Here is a 14,073-nt window from a genome sequence, read left to right as displayed (position 1 = left end):
TGCACCCGGTTTTAAAATCATATAGCGATTAAATACGACAATCGTTTACTATCCAATCAAGGTGACAGCCGAGCATAGGCTCATCCTGTCGGTGTTCTGACTGATACTCCGAAATGCGATCTGACGCACACCTTGAAAATGGGTAGTGTGGTCCGAAATACCGGTTAATTCAGGATCCTTAGGTGCCGAGTCTGGTAGTTGGTTAGGCCTGATATATCTAAATTTTTAATAATTTTTGTGATGCAAAAGTATGATTCAAAAGTGGATTGAAAATTGTGAGATATGTAAACTGCATGCCTTTATTAATGCTGAATAGCATTTGAGATGTGTATTTTCCCAAATGAAAAAATGTTTGGTAACGAGACATAAAAAGTTGTCGCTGTATTATGGATAATATGTAAAAGATGATGGGTAGCGGCATGGCCAGGGGTGGGGGGGGGGGGGGAGGGGCTCATTTAAAACTTGGACCTTCATGATCATATAAATCATATCTACATAGAAAGTGGCTTGTCACCAACATGTCAAATGTAAACAGCTTGTAAACTATACATGTTGCTAGTGATGAAGGCAGGCACACCTGCGTATATTGCAAGCTATGTCTTCAATTTGGACATTTTATTTTTCCCATTAGTCTGGTTAGGGCTCTTCACTGTGAAGTATACTGGACATATATTAGTGGTCCTTGGATTTTGTGTTTAAGTAGTAAGTATCGTAAACATGCAAAATTTTCTTTAAATTCAAACAATATGAGTTAGTTACATACATTTCTTATATGAGCAAGGTTTGAGTAAGGTATATTTTGTGTGTAACTTAATATTATGAATCTTCAAATGATTTAGATATTTTTAGATGGTAAAATGTGGTTAAAAGTGAATAAAATTGCATTGATATGTCAAATATCCTACAGATATGTGACCAAGCTAATGTAATAAAAAAGTCACTCTTGTCAAAATCTACCTTCACCATTTTTAAGTACAGGACTTTAGAACTCATTGTCATTTGCACTAAGCTATCTGATAAGATTATTAGCCACGTATAGAGGTATATATCAAATGATACAAGCACAGCCCAGGGAAATGGTATGTGAAGCACATAAGGACGTGTAATCTACAGAAAGGGCACCATTTAACATATAGATAGGGCACATGCTCATGTATGGGCACCATGCGGACTAAGGCTAAGTTCAGCACCATTTTAACTTAAAGTGTTGGCAGGCTCATTGGAGGAAGTAGATACTTGGACATTTTGGAGCCTATGTTAGCCTTCAGTTATTCTGCTGCCCTCTCTGTAATGACTGCTAAACTCACATTAAGGAACTTATGTTATCCCTAAGTTACCCCTCCCCCCCCCCTCTCTGAGCTGACTGCCAAAATCAACTTATCAAGAATGATGTAGTGGGTACTCACTTCCTGGTGTTAGTTTTTATGTTAATACCATGCTGAACTGGACCAAATTTCTGTCAATCTTTACGGCTTGTTGACTATGATGATGATGTAGTGAGTGGTCTGGGGACATATTTTGACCAGCGTTGTAATTCATTGCTGCACTAGTTAGTGGTTGATTTACACAGCCGAGGACATAGATATCCTCCAGGTTTGCATAGACAGTTTACTGAAATGCAGCAAACATTGTTTTCTCTGACTGTATACATTTATTTAATGGAGTTTTTTAACGTAAATCTTGTTAGTCTTGTTAACAGGTCATATTTCTTGTTGTTAGTATTTTATAATGCCAGCTTTGATTAGTTTTGAGATAGGGTTTCAAAGTCTGCTAAAAGTAAAAACTTAGCAGCCTGTATGTATTTATCATTATTATGGGTAATTTTGTTCAATATAGGGAAATCCATTTTAGATCCATGACTGCTTGATATTCCACTTCATGTTTTACTTAAGATGTTTATTGTTATGTTTTGAATAATAATAATAATAATAATAATATGAGTATATTTTTTAGCTTGAAATGAGAGTATATAGTCCTCGAAAGGCAATTTATTTATCTACTATGTTTTAATTTAAACTACAGTATGTTATATGTCTGTGGCAATAAGGGTAGGGTAGTGTGAGAGAAAGACAAAGTTTGGTATTTTAACAGACATACCAGTGTATGGAGACAAAAGCTTTATTGTGCATACTTTAATCATGTGACTCAAACACAGTTCCTGTGTATCATTATTTTATAGTCTTGATACAAATAGCACCATTGAAAAAAAGAAAGAAAAAAAGCATAGGTACAAGGTCCAATATCTATGGACTCAGAATACAACCAGTACCAGTGTAATAATTAGGCAGCATAGTTTATTCCACTCTTTCCTCTTTAGATGCCCAGATGGTAACTAAGAAGCCTCATGTGTTTTAATTGTAAACTTGAGCCAATAACTTCAAGCTGTCACCCCAAAATTGGAGAGCTTTGTAAAACAAATGATCATCCTATAAATAACTGAGAATTCCACTTTTGGTACAGTTTTCCATTTGTTCACAGGTGATCCATCATATCAGGAGAAAGACACAGGCCATGACTGCTGAGATGGTGGAGTTTTGAAAAGATCTACATTGTGATTCATTTCCATCTTGTTAAAAATTTTTTTTTTTTGCAGTCTTTTCCTCTCTGAAAAGCTGTTTCATTTTGATACAATGTTTAAAAGTGTACATTTTCTTCTGCGTCTTTCAGGTGACAACAATAGCCATCATGACAGGCCCGCCTCTCTTCCGCTGGAACAAAACAACAACAAGGCCAGCAACGGTGTAAAGTATCAGACTCCAGAGAAATACAAGCATGTTTATATGGATATACCTATAAGAGACTCACCAACTGAAAAATCTTTGCCACCTGAGAGAGACAAAATGGCATCAACTGAAAAAGTTTCCGCAGAAGAGATAGTGACAGACAAAGAGAAGTTGGATAGGTCGTCATCGTCTGCCGTGGCATTCAGTGTGGAGTTTTCAGACAGTGAGGAGACCAAGTCACCTAAGATAAGCATGTCAGAAAGCCTTAGTAAGTTCCTACCCCACAAAGTACGGAGGAGTCTGCGTGAGAAACGTGAGAAGAAGGAAGAGAGGGAGAAAGAGCTGAGAGAAAAAGAGCAAACCCTGAAAGAAGTAAGTTTTTATTAATGCACATATATTTAAAAACCTATAGGACTGCAGGACTGAAACCAATAATAATATTTTTTCTCTCTTTTTGTGAGTTGGGGGAGGGAGTCCAACTTGTTACATAAAAATGACAGATAGAACCTTAAGAGCCAGACTAAGCCAACCTTTTGTTCTCTAAGATAAAGAATAAAAAAGAAGACAATCAGGCTTGGTCATCAGTAACACAAGGCCCTTGCAAGCTGTTTCTAAGGTGTTGATTATGGTTATTCAAGATGATTTTTTTCTTTAGTTTTCAAATAATAGTCTGAATTCCATATTTCAGCAGGAAGTGATCTCTCCCACGCGGCAGAAGAAACTGGACGACCTCTGGGGAAGCCCTATGGAAAAGGGCAAGCACTCGAAATCTATACGACAAAGTACTGGTTACACATCAGAGGGCCATTCTCAACCTAGTGACCACGAGCAAGAGATAAGCATAAAAAGTGATACTGCTGTGACTAGAGGTAGGCCAAGATTTGATGATATATGGTAATGACTCGATCTTTTTGATGGGCAGAAATTATTAAACTTTCAGATACATAATTTTAAAACCATTAAAATTTAATTTTTGTACAGCATAGAATAGAACTATAAGGTCATCTATTTTTCAATTTTGTTGCAACCACTCAATAACTTCAAAAGCACACTATCTGTAAAATTGCCAATTTTCCCCCATTGAAAAGATTGAGTCATTACCTTACTAAATTATGTAAAACACTATGACAGGATCATGCAACAATAAAACTGTTTAAAAGTTTTTGTTTTAAATAAGTACATAGGTGTTAGAGAATAGTTGAAATCATAAAGCTGCAATTACTACTGCGTGGAATGGTCCTTCATTTCTCACATGGGATGCCATAAAATTGTCGCATGCTTGCCCTTTACAGGTTAACCATGTACATCAATACTTCTTGACTCCTTTCTATTGAACTTAGGTAGACTAAGTGCACGGCTGCAGTTATTGGCAAACAAAGTTCATTGTAAAAGAGCAATCAATCAATAAACAAACTATAAATGTACATTGTTTGAGACAGCAGTGTCAATTCAGACAAAATGTGCTTCTAATTGATGAATTTGCCAATATTGTACATAAAGACAAACTGTGTTAAACATCTTTTCTCAAGAATTAATGACTGGATAATTAATTGGGATGAATTGAATAAGTTCAGCCATAAATAAATGCCTTCACTTTACCTTGGATCCAAGATAATCTTCTAGTAAATGATAATAAGACCTAAATGTGAATAATTTTGTTGATATCATAATTATAAAAGAGTAACTTTACTTCTCAGGTAAGAAGCCCCCTCAGCAACCACCAGGCCAAACTCGCACCCCAGGGGAGAGAAAGCCATCCAGTCGGGCCACAGGTGGGAGTACAAAGAAAGCCACGGCTCAGTCCCAGCAACAGTCCCCAGGGGTGCAAGGAAGCCCTAAGCAGGGCAGTGGTAACAGAGACAAGACCAAAGATTCTGCGGCACTATCAGCCAGTCAGTCGTCATCATCCTCATCCTTCCTCATTGAGAAAATGTTTGAAAGCACCTCCAGGCCAGGGGCCAGAGACCCTAGGGGGAGAGACCCTGGTGGGAGAGACCCTGGGGCCGAGGAGCCCACGGAATATGCTCTGTACAAAGAGGCCCAGTCCTACGACACACAGGAAGGGAAGGCTAGGTCGGCCACTTTACCCAGACCCAGGAGGAGCCCCAAGGACAGCAGCTCACAAATGAAGAAGTCACAGTCATTTGACCAGAATGATTTACAGCTCCAAGACATGGAAACCAATTCTCCTGTTGGTGATGACAATAAAAATGATTCAGATAGTGTGAGTGAGGCAGGGACATATACAATAGAGGGAGACGAAAAGAGCAAAGAGGAAGAGGCTATCTCGAGAGAAAATATTGATAAAGTTTTTAACGTGGGAGACAGTTCTGTGATACTAATACAACGACCTGTGATAGAAAATGGGGTCAATGAGAAAGATGAATGTCAAGGCCTTGACCTTGAAAGACAGGAAGGTGAAGGTCAAGTGGAGGATCTGGACACACTGGAAAAGGAGATTGAAGAATTGGAACGGGAGAGAGCTAATTTGGGGGTGGCCAATAGTATGGAGGCGGAGATAGGCAGCACAGCACAGACTGACAAGGTAAGGTGTCAGCCATAAACTGCTGGCTAGACAAATCAAAGGGAGCAATCAGATAGACACATCGTACTGGTTGGGTCAATTCAACTCTGGGTGGGTGGGTGGGTGGGGGTGGGGGGGGGGGGCTCACGCTAAGTGCAGATGACTTAAATGCATGATAGGCCTACTACTTGTTTAAAGTTAATTACCCCTTAGCTGCTTGAGGAGGCATGCCAGACAATTAAGCCTTTTCCACTGATTGCACTATGCAAGAATCCCAAGCAGAGTTTTACTGACCCAACTAGAATGATGTATTTATCTGAATTGGGTCCAGATATCAGCATTTCAAGTGTCATCAAATAACCAGGGCATGGCTCACAAAACCATTGTTAGCTTACAACTTCTCAGTAAAGGTACAGATGCTCAGAGAGAAAAACCTGTATTGAAGGAATTTTTCTTTTACCTTAACAATCCTTTGTAAGGTCCTCATGTGGTTCTAAACTTTATCACAGTGTATTAAATATGTTACAAATAAATGTCTACTTAACACCATAGCAATGCCTTGGGGCTCCAAATGCCACAGATTGCAAGCAAGGAATGGAGAGTTCCATCTTGTTTCAGTAATGCAAGGTTTATCAGATCTCTTAATAAACAAAAGGTTACAAAAGAACAGTTTGTCAATATGGTTAAACATTGCCACATTTCTTCAAATAAGAACTCGCTGCAGGCGGTTGGTTGGTTCCCTTTGACCCCAAAATGACTGCAACATCTGAAAGTTTGAGAAGATTACTTAGATTAGCACACGTACCCTGTACATAATCCATACAACATTGCTGTGAGGGAAAAGAACCACTAGCAACATGTGTCTGAGAAAGTGAAGTCTGTTTGTTCCGTTATTGATGTACTCTGTTTTGGGCCAAAGAAAGGCATTGACTTGTATTAGATGCAGTGGAGTGGCAGAACGTAGCCTATTGATTATAGTATGATATATATACGGACAAGAAAGTATTAAGATAGGTTTATTTGGCAGTTTTGTGCTGGCTTAGGGAGGGGCATTCATGTGGGGAGGCATCATGAATTTTGATGCTCCAAACTTTTTGAAGAAGGTAAGTTTCTGCAGTTGACTTGAGGTAATGTTTTGAAAAGATGGTTTACTAAACAAGAGTTGACTGAACTGTTTTTGAATTGTGACTATGATAAAGAATCAGTTTTCATTTGATCCACTGGTTTTCATTAAATGGAATTATGTGTTGGAGATAAAGCATACTACTGGTAGAGATTTGGGAGAGATTTGCTATGCTTCAAAGTTTTAATTGATTTTTTTAAGGAACCTAGACATCTTTTTGTTATCTTTGTAATTTTCCTGGCTTAAACCCATAACATAACTTCCCATTCGTTGTTAACAATTTTCAAGTTAGTTTTCATATATGTTGCCCATCAATAGTGATGAATCAGTCAGCATGTATTATGAATTTGTAATGAGTCAATGAGGACATGTAAAACTAATTGATCAGGATCACCTAAAAAGTATTTATATACAAAAGAAAGGAGTTTTGAACCAAGTTGATGGTACAGTTCCATGTGGTTAACCTTGTTTGTTAGTTCAAGTGGAGAACACAGTTATTGATTAAGTGCTTGTTTTCATATCCATTGTTTTTGTGAAACATTATTGAAAATGATCACATCTTAAATGTCCCCTTGAACCTAATTTGAATAAATTATCTTTGTCCCAGTATAGATTTTTAGATTGGCATTTTTATCTGCTGCTTAGGTTTGATGAACCTTTTACGACGTTTTTAAGTGGTAGATTTTTTGGGATTATGTACTTAAAAAATATCTTAAAATACAGTAGGCATCAGAGTTTTTAGTTAACTATATCAGAAACTTTTTGAAAGTTTTATCAGAGGTAAAGGACTAGATAAGATATAATTATACCAGCATGTGATTTTCAACCACTGGAAAAATAATTCACTTTTAAGATAAAAATTTTAATGTGGTATTTGTGTATTTTTCTTTGTCCATATAAGTGATTTGGCTAAAACATAATGCAGTGTCTGAGTGTAAATTGTGATGTACCACTATATTCCCTGGCATTCTTTCTAGCAGCTTGCATTGGGATATATGATCAATAAGTAAGAGAAAGGCTGTCATAATTTCATGCTTTTGGTGGTTATTTATCTCTTTATTTATGGTCTATTAGCAGTCATATTGTCATCTAAATCAATTGCCAACATCAGGTTCCCATTTTCTATTAATTTCCATAATTCCTCTAATTATGGCTTTCATTTTACGCAGTTTATTAATGAATTTAAACTGTTACCTAGAGTTGATTTAAGTCAAATGACAGTTTCCATTAGATTAGTGAAATGCATCAAGTAATTAGATGCGAAATAATAAGTTGACTGGTCATATTTATATATGGGTGTGAAAGAATTAGGCAGCTATAGTTTCTACAGCAGAATAACAGAATCAATATATGAAGCCAGGCACTGCTCAAGTTATGGTGGTATGAAGACTGTGTTTATCTTTGTACAGGTGGTTGATCCACAACACAGGGTCATGTGTGGTGCATTAATGTATGTGTCATTGAACTTACCCTGTGGTATATTTAAATTTGTATGAAGAAGTCAAGTTAGGGTTAGCCTTCAGTAACCTTCATGATCAGTGACCCCCCCCCCCCCCCCCCCCCCCTCCTCACTACACTAGCAGTTAACCACAGTTACCAAATGAAAGACTTGAATAGAATATGTAACAATTTAAGGTTTGGAATTGCATTTTCTTTTGCTCTTCATTCTTATTTTCTCTTGTATTATAATAAATGGTCAAGTTCAACAAAGTTATCAACAGCAGTAAACTGATTTTCATCACCCATATTTCATAGTCAATTCTCCCTCTCATTGTGATTTCAGCTGTTTTCTGGTAAGCCCAGGTGGGTGCAGGAATGGTCAGCCAGGAAGGGGAACTCTGTGGACAGCAGCAAGGAGACAGAAGATGACGGTATGGAGAATACTTTATCAGGGGTTCTCTGATGAATATGTGTAATATCAGTTTGTTTTGATAAAGAAACTATGTTACAGTTTAAATATAATTATTCTTCACTTACATGCTAAATCAATTTATTTGTTCTCTAAGTCAAGTATAATTCTATATCATTATCCTATGTAGTGACCATGAAAAACTTCTGTCATAGTGTAGTTATTTCTGAAATTTTGTATTAAATTTTGTTGGACAATTTGTCTTTCTCCCTTACTTGCTTTAAATGCTTAAAAAGATTCAAATTTTGGTTTCAGATACATTTGATGCAGATTCCCTAACAGCTAAGCAGCCCCCTGCTGTAAGCTCTCGTAAGCGGATAGGCACAGGGCGTAAGCTGCCCACTCCACCCACCCCCAGGGGCAGCAGTGGTGAGCCCAGCCCCAGGATCTCAGGCCCTACCCCCAGGGATGGCAAGGACATCAGCAGGTCTGAGCCATCAACACTGAAGAGGGTCACTGCAAATGGTGGCAGTGGTGGGATGAAAACAAGCCGTAGCGAAGTTAGTGAAATATTTGCCAGTGAGGGCAGGAGAGTTACCCCCGAGAGAACTCCCGTGGAAAGGAAGGGCAGACGACAACAGCCCGACTATGAAGACAGTAAAAGTACAATGAGTATTGACACAGAGGTGCTGTTACGGGACACTGCTCATGTCATGGCCGCCATGCAAGCCAGAGTAAGGAAAGGTCAGCAGAAACAGTCCGCCGATGAAGGGTCTGACTCTGACTCTAGTACCCATGTGATGGTCAACGGTTCCAATGGTGCTAATAGACAACCCGCCTCAAAATCTGCCACAGAGCATCACACTCCTGGCAGCAAGACAGTCAGTGGTGCAAGTCCATATCGTGGTTCACGTCAGTCATTCCCAGTCAAAACTTCCTCTCCTCCCCCTTCCCAGAAACCTACGCAGTCTTTGTGGAGGAAAGGACCTTATAACCCTCCAAAGGGGGAGCCACCGGCTGCTTCTGTGGTTTCTGATTTATTAAGTGAATCTGAGTCCAGATCTGCAAGATCTGATGATGCCAGTACTGACATTAGTGAGGAAAGTCCCATGTTGTCACGGAAGACTTCCAAAGGGAAAGGAGCCATCACTGCTACCAGGCCTAACAGAGCCTTTCAGCTCAGACGAGCACGGACAGAAACTGAATCAGACACATCTAGGTCTGAAGTCTCTGCTGCCTCATCTAGGGCAACGTCAGCAAAGACAGGTAGTGCCAAGACCAATCAGGCTAGACCGCGCTCTGCCACTGGGAGAAGTGAGGTTAGCTTAGGGGCTGCAATTGTAAAGAAAAGTAGAGAAAATAACGCCAAACAGACACCTACATCATCGCAACCATTTTCACGCAGGGACGGTGGTAGGCATAGTTTACGTGAATCTACTGTAACCTCGAGACAAAAACAAGCTGAGGCGACCAAGCAGGTAGCAGCCAAAGTGACTAAAGCAAAGCCTGGTGGAAGTGGAAGTTTATCACAACCAAATAGTAGGTCTAATTCTCCCAAATCTGCCGAGCGCAACGCATGGAATCGCAGGAAATCTTATGATCCTAGAAAAGCAGTTGCTGAAGCAAAGATCAAAGCAAAAGAGGATAAAAAGTCTCAGAAACTCATTCGCTCATCTTCCTTTAATTCCTCAAAAGATCTTGAAGAAAGAATTGTGGAAGATTCGGAGGATGAGTACGCTAATTTTGCAAGTAACATCGAACAAGAAGATGATGATGATGATTTTGGAAGAAGCACGACAGAATCTGCAGAAATCACAAAATTCAGTACGGAAATTGCCCGTAGTCTTGGCAACCTTGCGCGAGGGCTTTCAGAAGACGAGGATCACCAGAGCGCGTTTACTAGTGTCAAGGACACTGCTGAGGTAATACTCATAATGTGCAGGTTACGTTGACGTTGAAGATTTGAAGAGTAAATATCATGTCATTTGTATTATATTTGACAGAAAAGAATACACATTACACTCACCTTATTATTCTCTAGGCCTATTTGAGGATTCTGTGACCCCATTCATTCTGTTGGCTTATCAGTAGTGTCCATGTTATTTATTACAATGCCTGCATGCTTGTGAGGACGGCCAGTTAGTATACCTTCACTGGATGATTTATTCTAACAGCAACATCTCATTTAATGTTTCTCAAGTGTGGTACTCTGCTAAGAGCAATTTCAGAGATGAGATGAGATGGCAGTTCTCGTACTTGCATACATCCACATGCACGCACGTGCACACATACATGATAAAACACAATTATTCATTTCAAACTTAATTCATTTGAGTAAATCTTTAATGGATTGAAAACAAGCAAGTGTTTTTGTATTTTTTTTTTTCTTTATTAATGTGCATGCTGCTTTGTGTTGTATTTCTTATGAATTTAAGCGTAATATGTTGTGGTACAATGTATCATTTTTGTCATAATAAGCATGAAACAAGTAAAATGGTTATAGCCCACAAAAATGAACAAATCATATAGATGGATTTTTAAGAAAATGGACAACAATTGGTTACATTTATATTTAAATATCCCACATTATATATAATAAGACTTATTTCAATATACTTTTAGGCAAAGGAACATTATGACCACTTCATCAACTTGATTTTGTAAATTTTTGTTTGGCAAAGCTTACAGTCACATTTAATATTTTTGGAAAACTGATGGTTATTTCTGTTATTGTTATGGTAAAAACTTGAAAATTTCACACTTAAAAAGTAATTAATATTTGAAAATGCCCAAATCTGACATGGCCATATTAGTTGAAGAACTTTTCTAAACTATCCAGAAGCCCATTTTCAAGTTTGACAAAATTTTGTAAGTGAAAAAAATTATGTCAGCAAAGAATAGTCAGCAAAGAATAGTCTTCTGAAAAAAAATTTTCAAGACTATATTTTCAAGTTTTTACAGTAATATATGTATTCCCAATAGTATATTACTGTAAAGTATACCCCTGTTCATAGCTTTTCTTGTAGTAGACCAGTGTTGTATATGTTTCCTATTCTTTGTGATATTGTAGGACGGGGCTGCCAGTATATTTAGCACGGGCACGAGTCGTTCAGCCTTTTCTGTGCCAAAAGTTACCAAATCCCCCTCCCCCCTCAGATCACCCCCGCCTCTCACACCTGCGCAAAATAGGGCGCGAAACACTTACTCTCGCAGGATAGAGGATGGTGTCATACGCAGGAGGGAGTGGGACAGAAATGAGGTTGGTATGGTGATGATCAGGTTACTGCTCGCCAAGTCATGTATCTAGCATTTTGGTTTAACTTTTTTGCTATAAGAAACTTCAGAGAAAAAACATGAAAGGAAGAAGAAATTGAGGGTTTGATGGTTGATGTGCATATTTTAGCTTTCATAAAGAAATGTTACTTTACTTTAAAGCACCAACTGCCTTTCGTTGCAATTGTTAATGCCTCCTTAAAGTGTCTTCCCATCCACTAGCTTTATATTATGTGTTAATTTTGCTACATGTTCCACCCCTTGGGTCTTTGCATGAGGAAGATGTTTTTCTTACTTTCATACATGTATTCAACCTTCCCTCTAATGTCACACAGGGCTTACATCTGTGACTTTTACTATAAATTACTCTAAATTGTAACAGCTGTCAGCAGCAACTGCTAGAATAAACTCAGAGGCAGGATAAAATGGTTTTCACTTTCTTTAATTTTCAGTCCTACGATAGCCTGATAGTATCTTCCATACATCAACTGGCACAGAAGCTGAAGATATCTACAGAGAAAAGTATGACTAAGCTAAGGTAAAGAATAAAATAAAATTTTTGCATATCTTTAAATGATATTACACATTCTACAAGGAGTAATACAACTTTTATGTACCAATTGTCAGTAAAAAATGGCAAAAGTGAACAACTTTTGAAGCCTTTGAACAATGAATCTCACTAGATATGTATTTTGCATGATTGCTTGCTTTATTTATTGTACATGATGTTGTTAAGAATTAATAATGTAAGGACTTGTGTTGCATACTTTAAAGAGAGAGGCATCAAATTCGTGGCACGCCGTCTCCAGTTGACGACCTACTTAACCAGCCATCAGAAAGCGACATCCCGGCCTGGAAAACAGCCAATCAAGAGCTTGCTGGTATTCTACGAAGTTTACGAAAAGTGGAACATCATTTACAGGGTAAACTTTACCAACATAATCTCTGTTATTAGGTTGTAGTCTCTTGGAAATAGATGTTTTTACTGTTCAGTTGAGGTCCATTAAATTTGAAAGGAAGTTTTCAACATAAAATATGTGAATAAAAATCTGTAACAGTTTTTGAAAATGGATCCAAATAAAAAATGAATGCATAGTTTGAGGTTATTAAAATGTTACTAAATACAAGACCTTGGAACTTTGAACAATCTGATAGAAAAATAATCAAAGTAATTTATTTTGATTTCTTCCAGTAATGGACAAAGTTTTATTTCCTGGCACTGAGGGTAGCCCCACCACCACTCTACTGACAGAGACTGAACAGAAACAATATTTACAAGAAATCGAAAGAATACGCTCAGAGTTGAAAGGATTCAAACCCATAGACAGCCCTACATCTCACACATTGCCAAAGACACGGAAATCTTACGGCGCAAACAGGAGCAAAGGAGACCTGAGGGGCAAGGATTACTGGTAGCAGCTTTGATTGAAAACTAGGATACGGTTCGAGTATAAGCAACTGTGATGTTTCTGGTCTGAAGTGTGGAACAAAAAGGATTATTTGTTACAATGACACGTCTAACTGAAGTTCAAACTAAGTGAAATGGATGACAGGCAGGAGATGCCATGTTCAAAGGCTCATACATGGAAATAATTGGATGTGTGAAGTGGTGATGACTTTATAGTCTTCAAATATTTGCAAAGAAAAAGCTGACCAAAAACAACCATTGTCTTCAAAAAACTCCAGAAGTACCCTGATTTTTTCAATGTGAAGGTTATGAAGAGGAATCGTGATGCTAAGGCTTTAGGGAACAGAAGATGTGTGTTGTCTGTGGGAGACAAAATGTTCTGGTTGTGACAGCTGTGAATGCCAGGATTGTGCCCATTGTGACAGTTGTGAAATCTGGGATAAGAGCAACTGTTGCATTATTTTATCAAATCTTTTTTTGAACAAATAATGGAAGGTTAACATCTAGAAAGGAGAACAACCCACGCAACGAGTAGTTTTTATATAAACTTACCTATAATTTATTATGAAATACCCAATTTATTTCAAACAATTGATTAATGAACAGCTACAAATAAATTGATTTAGACAAAAATTGGATTGACTTGACAGCACAACGCTACTTTATAATCTCTAGAAAAGAAATTGTATTTCTCTTATTTATTTAGCTTTCACATGTTAAAGTGACACTGCAGATGATCAAAATTGCCTTTGTAATCTCATCAGAGGCAAGTGAGCAAATATTTTTTAGTCAAAATCAACATCTGTTATTAAAGTGTTTTCTTTGAGAGACAATACGTGTGTTTCTTTCAGGTAATATGATCCCTAATACACGTGCTCTTTATACCCCCATATCAGAACTGTTGGGTGGGGCTAAATAATACAGCTTATCAGCAGCTTTTTGGTGGCTTAAGATTTTAATAGTAGGCAGTGCATATAATCTTTAATGAAATGAACTGAGGTCCCATGTTGTATTTGTATTACAAACTGTGATTTCTTCCTCTTTTGCTATGCAGTAGCAGCACTGTTTTCAGCCAGTTTGAGGCGAGTGAAGCCATGCCTTTCTGTATTTTAACAGAGATCGTGTGGCGCAGCGGTGAATATGTTAAAGTAATAATAAAAGTGAGAAATTAAA

General features: G+C 37.9%; 1 protein-coding gene across 8 annotated transcripts in view; it reads left to right on the top strand.

Moving 5' to 3' along the window:
* The window catches only part of LOC106180677 (uncharacterized), a 57,172-nt gene extending 43,099 nt beyond the window's left edge, over positions 1–14,073 (top strand). For 6 of the 8 annotated variants that reach the window (XM_087005919.1, XM_087005922.1, XM_087005920.1 and 3 more), the window contains 9 exons: positions 2,668–3,095; positions 3,412–3,592; positions 4,421–5,268; positions 8,154–8,241; positions 8,535–10,141; positions 11,290–11,478; positions 11,945–12,030; positions 12,267–12,415; positions 12,685–14,073. In XM_087005919.1, the coding sequence (XP_086862045.1) occupies positions 2,668–3,095; positions 3,412–3,592; positions 4,421–5,268; positions 8,154–8,241; positions 8,535–10,141; positions 11,290–11,478; positions 11,945–12,030; positions 12,267–12,415; positions 12,685–12,908 (3,800 nt within the window). In that variant the 3' untranslated portion in view covers positions 12,909–14,073. The remainder of the gene's footprint in view (positions 1–2,667; positions 3,096–3,411; positions 3,593–4,420; positions 5,269–8,153; positions 8,242–8,534; positions 10,142–11,289; positions 11,479–11,944; positions 12,031–12,266; positions 12,416–12,684) is intronic. The other 2 variants (XM_087005917.1, XM_087005923.1) reach the window with 2 other exon arrangements.

This window comes from Lingula anatina, chromosome 2 (genome assembly GCF_051362555.1).
Source record: "Lingula anatina isolate TDL-2025a chromosome 2, LinAna3.0, whole genome shotgun sequence".
In the NCBI taxonomy this organism is placed as follows: Eukaryota; Metazoa; Brachiopoda; class Lingulata; order Lingulida; family Lingulidae; genus Lingula; species Lingula anatina.
This window is presented reverse-complemented; position numbering and strand designations above follow the sequence as displayed.